This window comes from Strongylocentrotus purpuratus, unplaced genomic scaffold, assembly GCF_000002235.5.
Source record: "Strongylocentrotus purpuratus isolate Spur 01 unplaced genomic scaffold, Spur_5.0 spur5_contig_851, whole genome shotgun sequence".
In the NCBI taxonomy this organism is placed as follows: domain Eukaryota; kingdom Metazoa; phylum Echinodermata; class Echinoidea; order Camarodonta; family Strongylocentrotidae; genus Strongylocentrotus; species Strongylocentrotus purpuratus.
In genome coordinates, this window is record NW_022145559.1 from 540,896 (window position 1) to 560,319 (window position 19,424).

At 41.1% G+C, this 19,424-nt stretch overlaps 1 protein-coding gene and 1 long non-coding RNA gene across 2 annotated transcripts; one reads left to right on the forward strand and one right to left on the reverse strand.

The window, feature by feature from the left end:
• The first annotated feature begins 355 nt into the window (after window positions 1–355).
• LOC115928050 lies at window positions 356–3,182 on the forward strand. The gene is made up of 3 exons (XR_004065841.1): window positions 356–492; window positions 886–1,016; window positions 2,696–3,182. It is a non-coding gene; the product is annotated as an uncharacterized LOC115928050 (long non-coding RNA).
• A 3,685-nt stretch (window positions 3,183–6,867) lies between these two features.
• On the reverse strand, window positions 6,868–12,881 carry LOC115927962 (uncharacterized protein K02A2.6-like). Its single transcript, XM_030994376.1, has 2 exons — window positions 8,877–12,881; window positions 6,868–6,960 (listed from the first exon to the last, which is right to left on the reverse strand). Exons 1-2 carry the CDS (start codon window positions 12,879–12,881, stop codon window positions 6,868–6,870), a joined length of 4,098 nt encoding a protein of 1,365 aa, XP_030850236.1.
• Window positions 12,882–19,424: the final 6,543 nt, after the last annotated feature.

The window sequence follows — 19,424 nt, forward strand, 5'->3', positions numbered from 1 at the left end:
TGTTTCTTAAACTCTTTGTTGGCTTAGCCTAATTTGCCTCTGCTCTAGGCTCTATCTTTGAATTTTTGTTTGCTGTAAACACGATTAAGTTTTCTCTGTCATATATAGATCTAGGTCCATATCTATTTTGTGTTTTTTCAATTTGATAGAATGAACAGTTACGAGACATGCATCTAGATCATCTAGAGACTGTAGATCAACTAGATCTGGATCAAGGAATTGAATATAAATTTCAATGTTAGATAATGAAGGAGGGCTTTTTTGGTAAAGAGAAAGTCCAAAAGAGAACAGTTAATTCTGCAAATGCTCATCAATGTTTAAATGATCATGCTCATTTCCTTTTATTCTAAGAATTAAATCCCCCCCCCCCCCTCTTTTACAGGAAAATGTACAGAGACTTGTCGCAGTTAATGCAGTACCAAATGCTTGCTTTCTTGGAGTATGTGCTTGAAACAAGAATGTCCTGGAGAAAACAGACCACCACAAGAGAAGGTAAACATATTTACTTTTGATCTAACTTGATCTGTTTAGTTTTTTCAAGTAAAACAAAATTTTGAATAGGTGAGGTCAAGGTCAAACTGAAGGGGATGCAAAGGGCTGGTTTGAGAAGTATTCATGGGATGGCTATGTATGAATCCACATGTTTACTAACACGTTGCTGAAGTGTTTCTCTTTTTAGAATTAACATTTTAAGCTCATGTGCAGGGGGAAAAAGGGGGGGGGGGTCCAATACATGAAAAGGAACGACAAGCAAAAAAAAATAATAACAATCGACCTTCAAATTTTGCTGAAAAAGTAAACGTTAAAGACAACTAAAATATTAAATAGTGCTATTTATTTCAAATTTGGTTAATATTTATTGAATTGTTTATAATTCTGTTCCAGGGATTGAGAAGGAGGGCTTCCTGTTGAGAGATCATGGGGTGCCTTGAGGTTCCAGTCTTGATGTTCTGCCCCTTACCTGAAAGCGATGGCCTCTTGTGCCTGACATATTAGGAGCAAAGCACAATGGACTGGTAATTAATAATGAATATTACAATGTTTTTTTTTAAATCTGGTAAAGAAACAGATGAAGTCATAGCAAGTGAGCCTGTCATGGCATTTGGAGTGACCAAACATTTGCTCCTGCAACGACTGCTCAAGGCTTTATTTGTCAAATGTGTAGGGTTAGGCCGAGGGTTGCAATCGGGATTGAGGTTAGGTGTAGGGTAAGGTCTAGTGTTGGATCCCAGGATGAAGTTAAGTATTTGGATAATAGCGTAGGAAATTGATGTTGAGCAAATGTCTTGAGGAACAAGTGTCGTACAATCAGATTTTCCAGGTGCTGGTGGAGCTGTATGTATTGATACTCATCATTGGCAGTTTAAAAATCTTCCTTTGTATTATTAAACTAAAAATACGCTGACCCCCAGTTTGTGAAACGTGTATCTGATTTTTATGACCTGCTCTATTGTTTAGTGGTTATGTTGTAACACAAAATGAATTCTTAATCTTAATCCTGGATCCATAGCTAAACGTAATATTAACCCTAAAAGCTAATCTAAAACCCTATCACAACTTGAGCAATAACCATATATCTTGATGAAATAAAGCTTGTGTTAAGCATTGGCAGACCCAAAGTCAGGTTATCCTAAATTCCTTTCTACATACTGCTATTGTACAAAGTTGACATCCCATTGCAAGTTCTAAAATTTCTGTAAAAACCTTACCCTGGCCTGCTGCAAGATGATAGTGTGTGAAGTAAGTTGGCTCATAGTAGAGCATGAATTATTACCTGCAATTCTCAACCAATACACCCTTGCCACCTGCAATCCATCTCACTTTCATAATATATTCTTTAAACAACATTAACTGAAGTTCAAAATTTTGATTAGTGATTAAGAAAGGCTACAAAGAATTGTATTCTTTTTTCACACTCGTATAATAGAGGGGGAGGGGGGGGGGGGGGGCAGCCTAGCAGTACAAGATCAAATTATCTTATATGATTATATCCTGCAAGTGTGATAAAGAAAAATATGTTTGTGTACTAAAAGTGAAACAAAAACAAATCACTGGAAAATTTTGGTTGTTAATAACTCAAAAGTTACACTCAAATCAAAACGAGGTTTTCAAAGCTTAAAGTTTAAGGATGTTAATTCTATGCCATTTCTATGAATGCTAATTGCTATTCTTAAAGCCCCACTGTCCTACTTGCTCTCTCTATATAGAAAACTTCCCCAATCGGTGTCTGTTGGTCCCCCATGATCCTCTCTTTCTTATGTTAGTTGAGAGCTGAGTTGATGAGATAGCCACCTGTCAGTGACCTGGCTGGGTGGTCTAATCCATTCTGGCCCAGTAGTATTGACGGTCTTTAAAACAATGGTCGGAATGTTTGATTACATCTTTTACTCAGACATGTAGTATATTAGTAATAAAATACATGTTTGGCAATATGGTATTTCATTTCAGACCATAATGAGAAGTAATATTTTAATCTGGGATCTCTTGTTGGCATGGAAAATAAGGAATGTACTCCTGTTGAGCAAACAGTGAATTTATATAAAACTAATAGCCCTTTGAAGATTACCAGAAGAAGAAAAACAACAAGAAAGAAGAAAAAGAAATATACTTGTGATGTCAGCTTTAGATCTTAAAGTGCTTGTAACAATATTGGATTTTTTTTTCTTCTTTCAATTAACATTTTATTCATGAACAGCTGGCTTATTGGAATTGGTTACAAAGATACAAGTGGACTTGTCTGTAGTAGTTGCTGAAGAGGAGCAGTCAGCACAAGGAGCGTGTGCCTCCAAAACAACGTGGGAACTTCTCCCAAGTTCATCTCAAATCACAAGGCTCTTCAGGAATCAAGATGTAACAATGGAGGTTGAGAAGGAGTTTGCGACCCTCCTGATTTGGACTACTCGCTATATACATTCTCAAACAATGGATTGTAGCACTTCTGCACAAAACTCAACAAGTCATGATTGAGGAAAACGCAACAAATACTCAGTTGAGCATTGATTTATGTGACTGGTATTAGGGTAGGTTTCAACTTGGTAATTTTATATAAACTATGTCCCAAAAGAACCTCATTGGTCCTTATGGTTCCACGCCACAAGCTGCTCCCTCCCCTGTTTCGGTATACCGAACCCAGACTATCAAGGGATCAAATGAATTAAAATCCACACTTGATTACAAATGAATTGATCTTTTGAATATTGTCATCATTTCAGGGTGGTTTTGGTTACGGGTTAGTGTGAGCTTTCTGTGCGTAAAATTGAGGGTACTTCGTGCGGAGATCAGTGAATGGATATTTCATGTACAATGCAAGAGAGGTGTCTATCTTCATTGGAATTCAGGATGTGAATTCCAATGAAGATGGCTTGTTTATAAGGAGAGAAGCAAGATAGATTGATGTAAACTTAATGACATCAGGGAATGTTTGCCTGTATTGTTTGAATGACACGGATATTGAATAACATGTAGTTAAGTGGAAAGAATGGCATACTATATTCGATTTGTACACCATCCTATTGAATTTTTTTTAAATAGCATTATATGATAACATTTGTGCACAGGTCTATGGAAAACCAGTAAGTGGCATATACAATAAGATCATTTACCGCAGCTCAAGGAATACCGTAGATATCACTTACCGCAGTTGCTACTATTTGTGCCCACATGCATATTAATATCAAACAGTTGAAGCTAAAACTAATATAATCTAATTAACAGGTTTTTTTTCTCCAATTATCATAACAAGAGAGAAAAACATACTTTTATAATAACTTATTTGATCCACGAGACCGAGTAGTCCAGCCCTTGTGAATCTGTATGTTCTCCAGATTTCATTGTCAGGGCCTATCAGGGGGGGGGGGGGGTGTCGATCCCTATGACGATGCAGAGCATCGCCCACGAGCCACATAGCGGCGAGGCGATTAACGCATTTATAAGATGGATTTTTTAATTTTTTTTCTCTCTCTCTCGCTGTCTCACTGCATTATAAATTTTTCATTTTCACGACATCAACATCTCTCACCATTAAACAGTTCTCTCATTTCCTTTCCTTTCTCTTTTGCTCTCTCTCTCTCTCTCTCTCTCTGAACTCTCACGTTCTGTTTCCAGATTTTTTCCACATATGATTCTATTTATCCAACCATATATGCACACTAAAAAGAAAAGATATGAAGGGAATACTGTATATAAGATAATAAACATGTTTAATTTATTCATTTATTACAACAAACTAATATGTTTACAGATTATAACATTGATGGTCAAATATTAAGCACAAATGACCTCATCTGCTACTTCCATTTGTAGATTACTTTTTTCTTTAAAAATTCAACAAAGCATACTTAGGCTAAATCTGAGCACTATTTTTTTCTCCAGGGAATGTTTTGTATCATGACCTGCACCCTTATTATAAAACACATTATAAAAACATGCTGATTTCTTTAAAAAAAAAAAAAATACCTGACTCAATGATTGCAATTTTTTCCAGAGAAACAATAATAATGTACAATAGTATATAACATCCTTTAGTGTGATGGTTACTCCGTGGTCCACACATGCACCAAGGTATATTAGACCTTTTATTAACAGTTGCTTGTTTTATACAATATATAAATCATACTCATAGGCCCATTCCCAAATGTTATAATTATTATCAATAAACAGAAATTGATAAAAGATGACCCCTCCCCAAAACTCTTATATTCCAAAAGTTTGATCTTGGCTGACAGGTGGTAACTTGAGTACTTGACTACATCTTATTTGCCCTATAGACACATACTTAAAATGGATGCCTTGGCAAAGCCTCAGTTTTATAAATGATTGCTTGACTTAGACTGCCGATGAACATATTTCTTGTGTATTTATCTACACCATTAACTTTTCTCCACATCGTGCTGTCAGATTGAGATGCTTTGGTGTGATATACTTAATGTTTTACATCATGTTTTTAATGAACTCCTACCTTGCTTAGTTATGCAGACATTGGGCCCTTTTTCTAAAACTTGCGATATCAGTGGAAAGGATGTGCATAAAAGAAGAGGCGGGATATCCATACTACTACCATGTACTACTACAACCATGTACTACTACAACATGGGTAAAATTGCATCATTGTATTATACCTTGGTTCCTGGTTACCTCTCCTTGGTAGTTTGAAAACTATGTTTCAGTACCGGTAATCATTGTAATAGTGTTTCTGTTTCATGGTGTCACTGGTCTGGTTGTGTGTATGAAGGCCAAATTTTCTATTTTCCTGCTTCGCCTGTCCACAATCACTAAACAATTTGAGCTGAAATACAGGGCCTAATATACAAGGTGATTAAAAAATTAAACATACTGCTTGCAAGGTGAAGTTACACATACTGCTTGAAGAGAATTATGAATGATATTTATCTATTGGGAGTTTGACCAAATCCAGGTTAAAAAATTTCAGCTTCGGAGGGGGGCACATTACCCCTCAAACCCCCCCCCCCCCTGTGCGCGCTTTTGACTGATGTGTCCCCCCAGGAGTGGCGGAGCGTCTTCCAAAGTGGGGGGGGGGGGGCACCAACAAAATAGGCACTTTCTGGAAAAAAAGGGAATCTCAAAGCGAAAATATCCATTTTTTTAGACAATGGTATATACCCTACATTGTGATTACATTATCAGGGACGATTTCAACATTTGTTTCTCTTTATACACCATACAAGATATTGCTTAAGTATCAGTTTGGTGTGATGGTATGAAAATTGATTTGCGAGCGAGGAAAATTTTAAGTTTTGTGAGGTCGCAGTACAAAAAATTGCATCTTATTAAGAGGGAAAAACCCAATCCTGATGGGGTTATAAGCACATTCTCACAATGGAAGACTGAAAAGACCTTTAATAAGTAATGTAATTATATCATCTATAAATGCGAGCGAGCTTTGGGGGAAGTTACTCTTAGTCGCTTGAAATTAGGGGCGCGTTTAATGATGAGAGGAAAAGGGGACACTAAAGGGATAAGGGGAAAAGGAGCATGTGTCATGTAAAAAGGGTAATTATCAGAGGTGAAAATGGGGCACTTCTTAGACCTACAGAAAGAGGCACTCACCAGGAATGAAAAAAGGCACTTGTGAGAATGGGAATTCTCACGTGATTGGGAATACTTGATAACCCTATAGACTAAGTTTCATTGACTAAAAACTTAAACTCTGAAAATTATATCAAAAATTCAAAAACTTAACCTTAGGTTAAGTTTTTGATGTTGTCGCCGCCGCCGTCACCAGAAAAGCAGCGCCTATGTCTCACTTTTTGCTCGTAGGCGAGACAAAAAGGGAGGTGCAGATCAGATTTTAATAGGGGCATTTATTGGAGGTGAAAGGGGGCTATTATGAGAACGGGGAAGTGGCTCTTATTAAAAAGAAAAAGAGGCACATGTTAAAGTAAACAAGGCACTTATGAGAGATGAAAAGGGGTAATTATGAGAAGGGTAAGGGGTACTTATGATCAGAAAAAAGAGCATTTATTTAGGAAAAGGGGGCGTGTCAAATAAAAGTGGCAGTTATTAGAGACAAAATGGGACACTCATCAGAGATGAAAAGAGCACTAATCAGGAGATGGAGGGGGCACTTACTAGAGATTAAAAAGGGCAGTTATGAGAATGGAAAATGAACACTTATTGCATAGAATAATGGGAACTTGTTGAAGGATAAGGGGCACTTATCAGAGGTGAAATGGGGAAGGGGCAATTTTACAAATTAATAGAGGAACTTGTCAAAGTAATATGGCACTTTACCTATGTGAAAAGGCCATAAAAGGGGCATACTGGGGGTACTTGAAAAAGTGGGGGGGGGGGGGGGCACTGACCCCTCCCCCCTGGCTAACAACATATCTCCGCCACTGGTTATGAAGTTTATAATACCAAGGTTTTGATACCCAGTCGCAGCTCCAGCAGTTCATTGAAGAGGCTAAGTAGAACTTCATAGTCCATACTGTACATGTATGTCTGTTGAATGAAAGGAGAAGAGAATGAAAGTAAAACATTGATACCTACATCATACATGTATCTCTGTTGTAACATAAAAATGTCTTGCATGTACATTGTAGGCCTAGGCCTCAAATTTTTTCATGTGGAATCATACATAGCCATCCCATTAAGACATACTTCTCAAACCAGCCCTTCGCATCCCCTCCAGCTTGGCCTTGACCTCGCCCGAAAGGGCCTTGCCTCCCAGCTGTAACCTCTCCCCCTCCCCCCATCAAAAAATAAAAAAGAAGGAAGGAAAGGGAAAGAAAAAAAGTAAAGAGGGGATAAAGAGAAGGAAAAAAGAGGAAGAAGAAAAGAAGGGGGAAATCAGTTGCAATTTTCCCGCCAACAAGTTGTAGTCCGGGGGGGGGGGGGGCAAAGGCCCTTGCCTCCTCCTCCCTCCCCCCCCAAAAAAAAACAAAAAAAGGAGAAGGAAGGGAAAGGGATAGAGGAGAGCTAAAAGGGAACAAAAAAGAGGAAGAAGAAAAGAAAAGGGTGATAAGAAGGGGAGAACAGTTGCGATTAATCCCGCCAACAATGTGTGGATCGGGGAGGGGGGGGGGGCCAAAAGGCCCTTGCCTCCCCCTAGCAAACCTAAAACAGAGAGTAGGAAGGGAAAGGAAAGGGAAATAGGAGAGAAAGGGAAAGAAAAAAAGAGAAAGAAGAAAGGTAGGGGAGATCAGTTACGTGTAGATCGGGGGGGGGGGGGGGGTGAGGGGCACTGGCGTACTAATGGGGAAGGGGACTTGGGGGGGGGGGGGGGGGGGCTTGACAGATGCCCCCCAAATATAATTCAAACGTGGTTTATTTCTAATTTGATACCGGTGATTACCGGTGATTTACAAATGTTGCTGAAATGACATAATTTTCCGAGATTTTTCATCAATGTTTAATAAATTATACTTTTTAATGCGTTTGTGGGACAATGGCAAATTCATAAAGAAAGAAAGAATAGTGACGCCAATTAGTGTCCTGCCAGTGTCACAAATAAGGTATGCTAATATGCTCATCTGACCGCAATTAAATGCCTATACCCCTGAGCTTCTGGGGGTTCCACCCTTGACCCCCGCACATTCTTTGCCCTTAGACACCACGCCAATTTCACAACGCTCTACTTGATCGTAAATACCTCCCCCCCCCCCCCCCCCCCCCCCCCCCCCCCCCCCCCCCCCCCCCCCCCCCCCCCCCCCCCTCAGCTCACCTACTTAGAGAAACGTTTAGCGGAACCTGCATGTAAGAGTGGGGTGGTGCAGATTTTTTTCAAATTTGGGCCCCCCCCCTAAGAAATCCTGGATCCACGCCTGTTCACAGGTAGTCCAATTATTAGTCTGTAGGCCTAGGGCTAGCCTAGATCTAGGCCTCAAATTTTCTACTCTCGTACTCGTCTAACTATCTCGGTATCTGGTCTAAATTTTATCGCTTGTTCACAACTCATGTCAACTGTGACCATGCTTTTTAGTGTTAGCTATTAACTTTCTTCTGACCCAACTATGAAAGTAGTTTTTCAACAGTTGGACCTAAACGTAACAAAAACCTTGGATCATTGATGCAGCTAGCGCTAGTGAAGTGATCTGCCTATAGACCCTATAGTCTATACTCGTATAATGTGAGGTTGTTTAGCTGTATGGTTAGTACTCAAATGAAGACACATAGAGAAACATCAGAGTGAAGTTGCAATCCAGCATGACTGGTTATATTGTGTATAGAAGAGCCCATACACCACAGTGTACATTAACTGTGTGTATGTGTGTATAGCATGTAGCATTGAGTCAATGTATAAGATCACATATTACATCCCCCTTACAGAAAAATAAACTGAGTCCATAATGTCTTAACTTGAAGTATCCAAAGATGAAGTCCTATCAATAAGTCAATTTTTCTGGCTTCTTGATTACCCGGCCACTGCGGGTGGTCTGCTGGTGGTTGGGGATTGGGACAGGGTTTGGGACAGGGTTTGGGGCAGGAGAACCTCTGATGTCGGGCGTTGGATCAAGCGTCATCTCTTCGCGTGTATGAGGATCGGGTGTCTTGGTTACCTCCTCATCATGATGGATACGCCTGGGCTCAATATCAGCGAGGTGTTGCCGGTTTCTGCGTAGCACCCTTCCATTAGGCGTCTCGACGAGATATGACCTAGGCTCATGGCATTGCTCACGAACAGTAGCTGTTATCCAGTGACGTGATGTCTGGTCTTGGACTCTCACAAGCTGCCCAGGTGAGAGTGGTGCTAGGTCATGGGCTGATTTGTCGTGATGATACTTCTGGCTCTGCTGTCGAAGTTGCATACGATGGTTAACATCATCACGACCAGGGGAGTTGTTGCGGATTCGAGTTGGTAAGTTGTCCTTCATCTTCCTCCCGTAAAGAAGCTCAGCTGGGCTTGGAATGCGGCTGTCAATTGGAGTGGCACGGATACATAGTAGAGCCATGTTGGGGTCGATACCACTCACTTTAGCTTTCTTGAGCGTATTCTTGACAGTTTGAATCATTCGCTCAATGAAGCCATTTGACCTGGGGTAGTGGGGAGAGGATGTAACATGGCTGAATCCCCACTGTGTAGCAAAGTCTCTGTATGTTGAGGAGTCAAAATGTCTTCCGTTGTCGCTAACGATTCTTTCTGGAACTCCTTGTTCTGCGAACACCTGACGGGTCGCATTGACTACTGCAGCACTGGTACACTCTTGAGGCATTTTCCGGATGAAAGGGAATTTCGAGAAGTAATCTGCAATGATGAGATAATTGTTCCCTTCAAAGTGAAATAAGTCTGTACCTAAGACTTGCCAGGATCGTGTAGGTATCTCGTGCTGGAGAAGAGTCTCGTGGGGCTGCGAGGACTTGTACTCTTGGCAGACTGAGCAGCCTTTCACCAGGACCTCGATATCGTCATTGATTGATTCCCAGTACACAGAAGCCTTAGCCCGAAGTCGTGTCTTCTCGATACCTTGATGACCTTCGTGGAGCTTGCTCAGTATGTACTCCCTCATGGAGTGTGGAATAAGGATTCGTTCACCATTCAGGATCAGTCCATCCTCAACTGCAAGTTGATCTCGAAAGGCCCAGTATCTCTGCAGCTGCCGTGGTAGCTCACGTCTCTTCTCTGGCCACCCTTTCACAATCACCGTCTGTAGTGCTGCAAACTCTGCATTCTTGGCTGTTTCCTCCTTCAACTGACTCAAACGGTCTGGAGCAAACTGTACAAAGTTGATTTGCAGGTCAAGGTGGATGTGTTCTGGAGGACCAAGAGGACGTCTGGATAGGCAGTCAGCTACTGGTACATCCTTACCAGGCTTGTAGACAATTGTCAGCTTGTATGGCTGTAGACGAAGGAGCATACGCTGGAGTCTAGGTGGGGCCGCTGCCAGGTGCTTATGCTGGATCATCTCCAGGGGCTTGTGGTCCGTCTCAACTATGAAACTTTTCCCGTACAGGAAGATGTGGAATCGTTCACAGCCGAAGACCACTGCAAGCAGCTCTCGCTCTATGTTGGCGTACCTCGTCTCTGCATCACTGAGGGCCTTTGATGCAAACGCGATACCCTTTCCATCCTGCAGTAGAGTCGCTCCCAAGCCCTGCAGAGAAGCATCTACCTGCAGTACCGTAGGCTTGTTAACATCGAAATACGCCCGAGTTGCATCGTGACATACCTTGTCACGTAAATCATTGAAGGCAGATTGGTGCGTTGGAGTCCATTGGAATTCAGCGTCCTGCTTCAAAAGACCACGTAGGCTTGCAGTCTGGGCTGAAAGATTTGGTATGAATGGGCTAAGGTAGGTTATCATACCAAGGAACTCACGAAGCTGGCTCTTGTTCTCAGGTGGAGACATTGACTTGATTGCCTCGACCTTGTGAGGATCCGGATGGACGCCATCTGCATCGTAGATCATACCGAAGAAGGAAATCTGGTTGACCTTGATGCTGCACTTGCCACTGTTGAACTGCAGACCGTACTTCACAGCTTTGGACATGAGGTGGTGCAGATTCTGATCGTGCTCTGCTTCACTCTTGCCGAACACAACAATATCGTCAGCGATCCCTATTGTGCCGGGGCAACCTTCGAGGATTTCGTCCATTCGCTGCTGGAATACATCCTGAGACATTGCTAGACCGAAAGGCATCCTGAGATATCTGTACCGTCCAAAGGGACTGTTGAAGGTAGTCAGAAGTGAACTGTCATGGTCGAGCTTGATAGACCAATAACCGTTCTTGGCATCGAGTTTGCTGAAATGTCGAGCACCTGATAGCTTGTGTATCACCTCATCTGTCGTGATAGTGCGATAATGGCAACGTCGAATAGCTCGGTTGAGATCCTTGGGATCCAAGCAGACACGGAGTTTGCCATTCGACTTCCTTGAAACAGCGATGCTGCTGACCCATGCTGAAGGCTCAATGACTTTAGTGATCACGCCATTACCTTCCATGTCATCAAACTCACGCTTCAGTTCATCTCGTAGGTGGATTGGGCACCGTCTAGGAGCATGGACAACAGGCTGAACGTCTGGATCAAGAACAATACGATATTCCCCTGGGAAGTTGCCAATTTTGTCAAACTGGTCTGGATACTGCCTTACTAGGTCATCAGTAGAGCTTATCTGTGCTGAATGCTTGATCTCGTTGATGCGTGTGTGTAGAGTAAGCAGCTTCAGTTTCAAGCCTGTGTCACATCCGATAATCGCTGGACCCCTGGACTCAACGATGTAGAATGTAGCATAAAGCCAAGTTGAGTTGTTGAAACGACAGGGGAGCCGAACCGAACCGAAGTGCATCACTGGTGTTTCGTTGTAAGCGAACAACCGTGCACTTGAATTATGCACTGATTGAGGGTGAGGAACTCCATCCTTAGTGAGATGGCCAGGATACATCCCACGAAACATCCGAAGAGGAAGTGTGTTGCCCTCCGCACCGGAGTCAACCTTCGAACGCAGTTTCATTATGGTTCTCTCATCCCGTCTGACTTCCACGTACGCTATTGTTAGGTCGTCCCTGTCATCCACCTCTACAGCACTGATACCTGACACAATAATTCGATTGAATGACAGGACATCCACTGCGTCATTCAGTAGTGGGACCGCTGCTGCTGCCTCAATGGTGCTGTGGATGGAGTGCACCTGCTTGCCTCCACGATGTGGCGTAGCGCATTTAGCTTTCTGCTTCCACTTCTGGGTACTTGAAGCTGGAGATCTCCCAGACCACTGTGTACTTGGAGCTGGAGACCGACAAACACTCCTCCAGTGATTCAACTTTCCACAGCCGTTACACTTGGTGCCATAAGCCGGACATGCTTCCCGTGGACTGCGAGCATGATTACCACCACAATTAGGACACTTGTTACTAGTGTTAGTCTTCCGACGAACTACATCAATCGATGCAGGCTGAATATGTGTCTGTACTTGCGCTAGTTGAGCCATGTGCATCTGCGATGCTTCAAATGTTCTACTCAGCTCAAGCATCTGTGTAAGAGTGAGGGACTTGCTCTTCCCTAGAAGATCTTTCTGGAGCTCAGGATATCTAGTGCCTGTGATGAACTGCTCAATGATGCGTTCTTGGAGCTCAGTGTCATCACGAAATTCACAGTCATATGCCTGCAGCTTCAGACGCGAGATATAGTCATCTGCACTTTCCCTCTCCTTCTGCACATATTTCTGAAGGTATAGCCTAGCTACACGGAAATTTGCCCTTGGCCTCAGTTGTGTCTCGAACTTCTCCCAAACAACAGTTGGATTCTTCTTATCTTCACCTTCCAGACCCCACGAGTTGTAAAGCTTGATACCCGTGGCACCAGTGAACAAAAGAACATGATCCACTTGCTTACCAATCGCAACATTCTTGACTGAGAAGTATAAGTCACACTGCTGATGAAAAATCTTAACAGCATTGGCTCTGTCGGGGTCTTCCCAATTCATGCGGGGTGTAAATGATTCATTCATAGTTCATACCAGCTACTCAAACTCCAATAGTAATGCAAATGTCAATGCACATTTTACTTACAGTAAAACCATCATATGGGACTGTAGAAAGGAGCACCTGTTGATCCCATGACAGTGTGTCAGTAAGATAGATGGCCTCCAAAATCTCTCCAAAATGATGCAAAGTTCACAAATATTGTACAGTAGGTTCTATATCGCTGCCACCATATAATGTGAGGTTGTTTAGCTGTATGGTTAGTACTCAAATGAAGACACATAGAGAAACATCAGAGTGAAGTTGCAATCCAGCATGACTGGTTATATTGTGTATAGAAGAGCCCATACACCACAGTGTACATTAACTGTGTGTATGTGTGTATAGCATGTAGCATTGAGTCAATGTATAAGATCACATATTACACTCGTATCTAATTTTCAGAGAGGGTCTCGCCCGAAAGTTTGGGCCAAGGATCAAGGAGTGACGATGGCAATCGAGCTGAAATATTTCTCACGACGATAAATAACGAATCAAAAGTTCGAGTGTAGATTACTCCTAAATTCATCAGATATAACCATTTTAAACCACTTCATAATGTACAGACAAATCAGCGGATTCATACCTACAGCAGATATGTTTATAAATATGATTCAATTTACGAGATCTGAACGTAATTACAGCTGTACTCACCATCAAACTTTCAAAGAAAACTTCGAGCTCTCACTCTGTGTGGGTGACGTCATACATTAAATATGCATGCAGCGAAAGTCTTGTCATCAGATCAGGCAATCGTACATAAAAACTTCCATCACAGATAGAAAAATTTCTTATTAAAATAATGAGGATGATTACAGTTATCAATCATTATAACCAAATCTGCATACAAATAAGAAGGAAAATGGTGATACAGAGACTTATTTACCGCACGTAGGATTTCTGATAAGAATGCACAAAGAACACAAAATGGAAAGGTGCCTGGAATAGAGGATAATAATATCAGTCAAGCTCATGAATATTCATATTATGGGCGTTACCAACCATTGACATTTGCATACACAATCGTTATTTAATATATAATGGAAATGCGCTTTTCATTTTATATTATATAATGGAAATGCGCTTTTCATTATATATTATATAATGGAAATACGCCTCTCATTATATATTATATAATTGAAATGTGCTTTTCATTATATATTATATAATGGAATGTGCTTTTCATTATATATTATATAATGGAAATACGCTTTTCATTATATATTATATAATGGAAATGTGCGTTTCATTATATATTATATAATGGAAATACGCTTTTCATTATATATTATATAATGGAAATGTGCGTTTCATTATATATTATATAATGGAAATACGCTTTTCATTATATATTATATAATGGAAATGGCTTTTCATTATATATTATATAATGGAAATGTGCGTTTCATTATATATTATATAATGGAAATACGCTTTTCATTATATATTATATAATGGAAATGGCTTTTCATTATATATTATATAATGGAAATGTGCTTTTCATTATATATTATATAATTGAAATACGCTTTTTATTATATATAAATAATGAAAGTGTGAATTGTAATTATTTATAAATAATGGCAATTATATATAAATAATGAAACGTTCTTTGTCATTATTTATAAATAATAAAAATGTGTTAAGAATTATATACAAATAAAAATGTACATTTTCTTGCATTATATTTAAATAATGGTTATTATTTGTTAAATAATGATTATATAACATATAATTTGTCTATATAATTGTTTTACAAACGGCGCCTCATACCCGTAGGTCTCTCTCAGAAATTCCCTGAAAATATAAATTTTGACCGGATCGACGAAATTTTCAGTATGCTAGTTTGTGAAATCAGCGCTATTATACACATTTACAACTCCTCTATTACATGCAGCTTCACGTATCATATTTTATAAGATGAAGAACAACTCGTAAGAAACTTATGGAGGTCCTGTACGACCTTCAGGGTTCTCGTGGTAATATGTTTCCCGATGAGGGAGGGGATCCCGGGCAGAGATTCTTCGATAGCATGTAACTGAGAAGGAAGTTTGCCCCCCCCCCTCCCCATCCTCCTAACGTTTTGGAATCCCTGAATCCAACTCAGTCTCGGTGTAATAATTCAACAGCTTTGCACAGTATTTAATGCTGATAATACTGCTGAGCTGCAAATTACAGAACATGCATCGTATTGGTAAAACATCCGGGTATGACTACAGGGCCCTCAGGGAGAACAGTATGAATACTAATGAGGCTACCCTGGGTAAACAAGACATATTATTATTATTATAATCATTTCTCAATCGTGATAATAATTCATAAAATGTTACCCCTACTTATGCTACAATACAACTTTATCGTATCCTTGTCATTTGAAAAATTCTGAAGATATATTTTCAGAGAGTACCTTGGTAGTAGAGCACTTAAGTGGTCCCGTAACTGTGAGGTTTGGGGTTCGAAACAAGGACAATGTAGGTCTAAATGCCTTTAACATGGCATTAATCCTATTGCTGTCTTAGCGGTCAGATAAAGATCCTCATCCAATAAACATAGGGCTAGATATTCACGTTAGTCGTTAGTCGAGATACAACTTGAGCATGTATAAGCTCTTTTTTCAGGAGGGGGGGGGGGGGGGTGGGCGACTATATCGTAGTCGTAGTCCAAATCAATTTAGTGCGTGTGCAAAACTCCCCCTCCCTGTTTCAGGTATATATGCGAGAAATTAGCTACGGCTAGGGGAGAGATGGGGTGAGAAAGAGGAGGAGAAAGGACAATTATTGTTAGACTATGAGGAGGGATGTAGAAGTGTCGTAGTCGAGTGGTTTAAGCGCTTGACTTGAAATTCGAAGGTCGTGGTTCGATCCCGGACACGGCAACAATGTCATTTGGCAAGGTATTAATCTTCATTTGCCATACTCGACCCAGGTGAGGTAAATGGGTACCTGGCAGGAATTAATTCCTTGAAATGCTAGAGCGCTGTAATGGCAGCTAGGCTAAAGCCGGGGTAATAATTAATCTGTCCAATAGAATTTCCTAGATAGACGGCGCTATATAAATGCCTATTATTGTTATTATTACCCAATGGCAAAATGCATGCTCATTATGGCAAGAAGGAAAATACATTCGATAGATAGGCAAAAATAGTTTGAGATAAATCGTTTCAACTGATGGTTTTCGGCAGCCCTGTACCCTTTTTTTGACAGTCAAACTAAAGGATCATGATATAAATCAATCATTAACTTTGTAATTGTATCATCGGTACGTTTTCAAAATTATGTTACTTATGAAAGTGTTACGATATACGATATCCGATATATCCGGTATCCGTCGTAGTTCAATAAACATGGTCACCATCATCACAAACCTGACTGCCGACTCGTCTATTATCATGAGTATCTACCAAATCTAAGACCCTCGAACTCATCATGGTGGCAGCTGCTGGGATCTTCGAAATCAAGTTTGATTTTTGAAGACACAATTGATCCAGTTCACGACAGTTGGGAAGTATAATTAGCAAAATTATCGTCGATTAGCGATTTGTCACGTCGCACTTTTTCGTATGCATTGTACGTGCACCGTACATATATACAGCACAGTGTACCGAGACACTGATGCTACTGCATAATCCAGATGAACTCGTACGTGAATGGTGATGTGTGTATAAGCATATAAAGGTTCATAAAGCCTGCTCAGAATAGCCTAATCAAGTTATAACTGTGCTCAATCACTGACACAGGGGTCTGCATAATAACTTAACTAGTAAAGTTTAAATCTAAAATTAAACTAAATCAGAGGTGTGAACATTAAACCTGTTTTCAGATAATATTAACAATAATAGACTATCTGGTGTGTGAGGAATTGTCACTGTCGGACATATTGAGTGAGAGTGATCAACATTTTCATTGCATGAGACACCTAATGACATTCACACAGGTGTGAGAGCGTACACAGGTTTACGTGTACGAACCTTATCAACACCAGCCGGTTAGGACCTGTTCACACTAAGATAAACAACACAAAGATTTACACTCATTCATATAATCTGTCGTAACCAATACGCACACGTGACATATACAATGAGTACTAAGTATCCAGAGATGAACTGGGAGGTACCAGACCTACCCGAAGAGTTCAAGCTATTTAAGCAGAGAATGGAGCTTGTGTTGGCAGATCAAGAAATAACTGAAAACAAAAAAAAGGCTATAAAAATAAAAATCGCTGTAGGCAACGAAGGTTTGCGCCGCATCAATGCGTCTGGGCTATCAGAGGCCGACCAAGAAAAACCACAAGAACTGTGGAAATTATTTGAGAAACAAATAAAGGTAAACATTAATTTTCGGGTCCATCGTCTCGAGCTGATGCGATATCGGCAGAGACAAGATGAGAGCATTGACGCATTCGTTACTCGATGTAGAGACAAAGCCAACACATGCGATTTTGAGGAATCCGAGCTTGCCGAGCGGATAATGGAGGTAGTCATCACCTCAACACCAAGTCTAGAATTCCAGAAATTCCTATTGGACCAGCCTAAAGGATATCAAATCGATGCAATTCTAGTAGAGGGCCGAAAATACGAGGCAGTTGCGGCGAGCAGAAAATGCCTAGAAACGCTTGAGCCGGCTAAAGAAAGCATAGATTCATTCAAGCGGAACCAGGGACGAAAGACGTGTGGAAACTGTGGACGTATCCACAAACCTCGTCAGTGCCCTGCGTACCACGATGTGTGTCGTGCCTGTGACACAAAGGGCCATTGGGCCAAGTTCTGTAGAAAGGCTAAGAACGATCGAAGTCGAAAACCAGATCGTAGATCAGATGACCATAAATCTGATGACCGTCAACCGAAACACGGTAACCAATCACGATCAAAATCAAAGGGTCGAAAGTATAAACCGATAAGTGAAATGGACACTGAACATGATACTAGCACAGATCATGAACATCAACAATCAGCAGGTCCATCAAACTTCGAACATTTTGACACCATACACACGATCGGAACACACACAGTGATCAACTCAAAGGGTACAGTAGCTTTTGCAAACATTGACATCATATGCCCACAGAAATCAGGTCAGCATTACCTATATCTGAAGATAGACTCTGGGGCAAGCGCTAATACTATCACAGTACGCACAGCCAAACAAATATATGGTGACAAGTGGAGGCAAGTAGTGAAACGTACACCAGTAAAGCTAGTAGCATATGGCGAAATATCAATACCATGCGTTGGTACACTAGACATAAAGTGTAGATACAAGAGTCCAGAATGGTATACACATACATTCTACGTAGCAGACGTGAATGGACCAGCTATCTTAGGGTTGTTAGGTTGCACAGATCTCGGGATTATCACAATCCACACAATGCACAAGGACACACCTACACATACACCTATCACAAGTGTTAGTGACCTCAAACAAACATACCCAGATCAGTTTGATGCCATAGGAAGCTTTAGCGGGAAAGCAATGCTGCATCTGAAAGATGATGCAGAGCCAACCATAGATGCACCTAGAAAGTGCAGTGTCCATCTGAAGGACAAGATCAAAGCCGAACTAGATAACATGGAGAAGCAAGGAGTCATCAGAAAGATAGAACACCACACAGATTGGTGTAGCTCGATGACCACCGTTGTGAAGAAAGATGGATCCATACGGATATGTCTTGACCCCAGAAGGTTGAACGATGCCTTGAAAAGGTGTCCACACAAAATTCCAACCTTGGAAGAAATCCAACCAATCTTCGCAGGAGCTCAATTCTTCTCCAAGCTAGACGCAAAGGCTGGATACTGGTCAGTACACCTAGCAGAGGAATGCCAAGACCTGACCACCTTCAGAACACCATTTGGAAGATATTGTTTCCAAAGATTACCCTTCGGCTTATGCACAAGCCAAGACATCTTCCAGCAACACATGGATAGGATCGTCCAGAATGTGCCTGGCTGCGTATGTATCGCAGACGACATTGCCATTGTCGGGAAAACAGAGGAGGAACACGACAAGAATCTCCACTTACTCATGGAGACAGCGAAACAGGAAGGACTCGTGTTCAACAGCTCCAAGTGTACTATCAAGAAGGAAGCTATCAGCTACTTTGGATCCATGTACACAAGATCTGGAATCTTCCCAGATCCAAGCAAGGTTGAAGCTATCAACACAATGCCTTCACCCAAGGACAAGGAAGATGTTCAGAGATGCCTAGGATTATTCACATACCTAGCACCATACATTCCTAATCTATCAGAGAAGTCAGCACCACTTCGTGAACTCCTTCACAAGGAAATTCCATTCGTCTGGGACGAGGATCACGAACATGCCTTAAACAGCCTGAAAAGCGCAGTCTCATCGGGTGCATGCCTGCAGTTCTTTGACCCAAAGAAAGAGACAACCGTTGAGGTAGATGCGTCGATGAAAGGGCTGGGAGCATGCCTGCTCCAAGATGGCAAACCCGTAGCTTTTGCATCCAAAAGTCTCTCCAATGCACAGTCCAACTACTCGAACATAGAG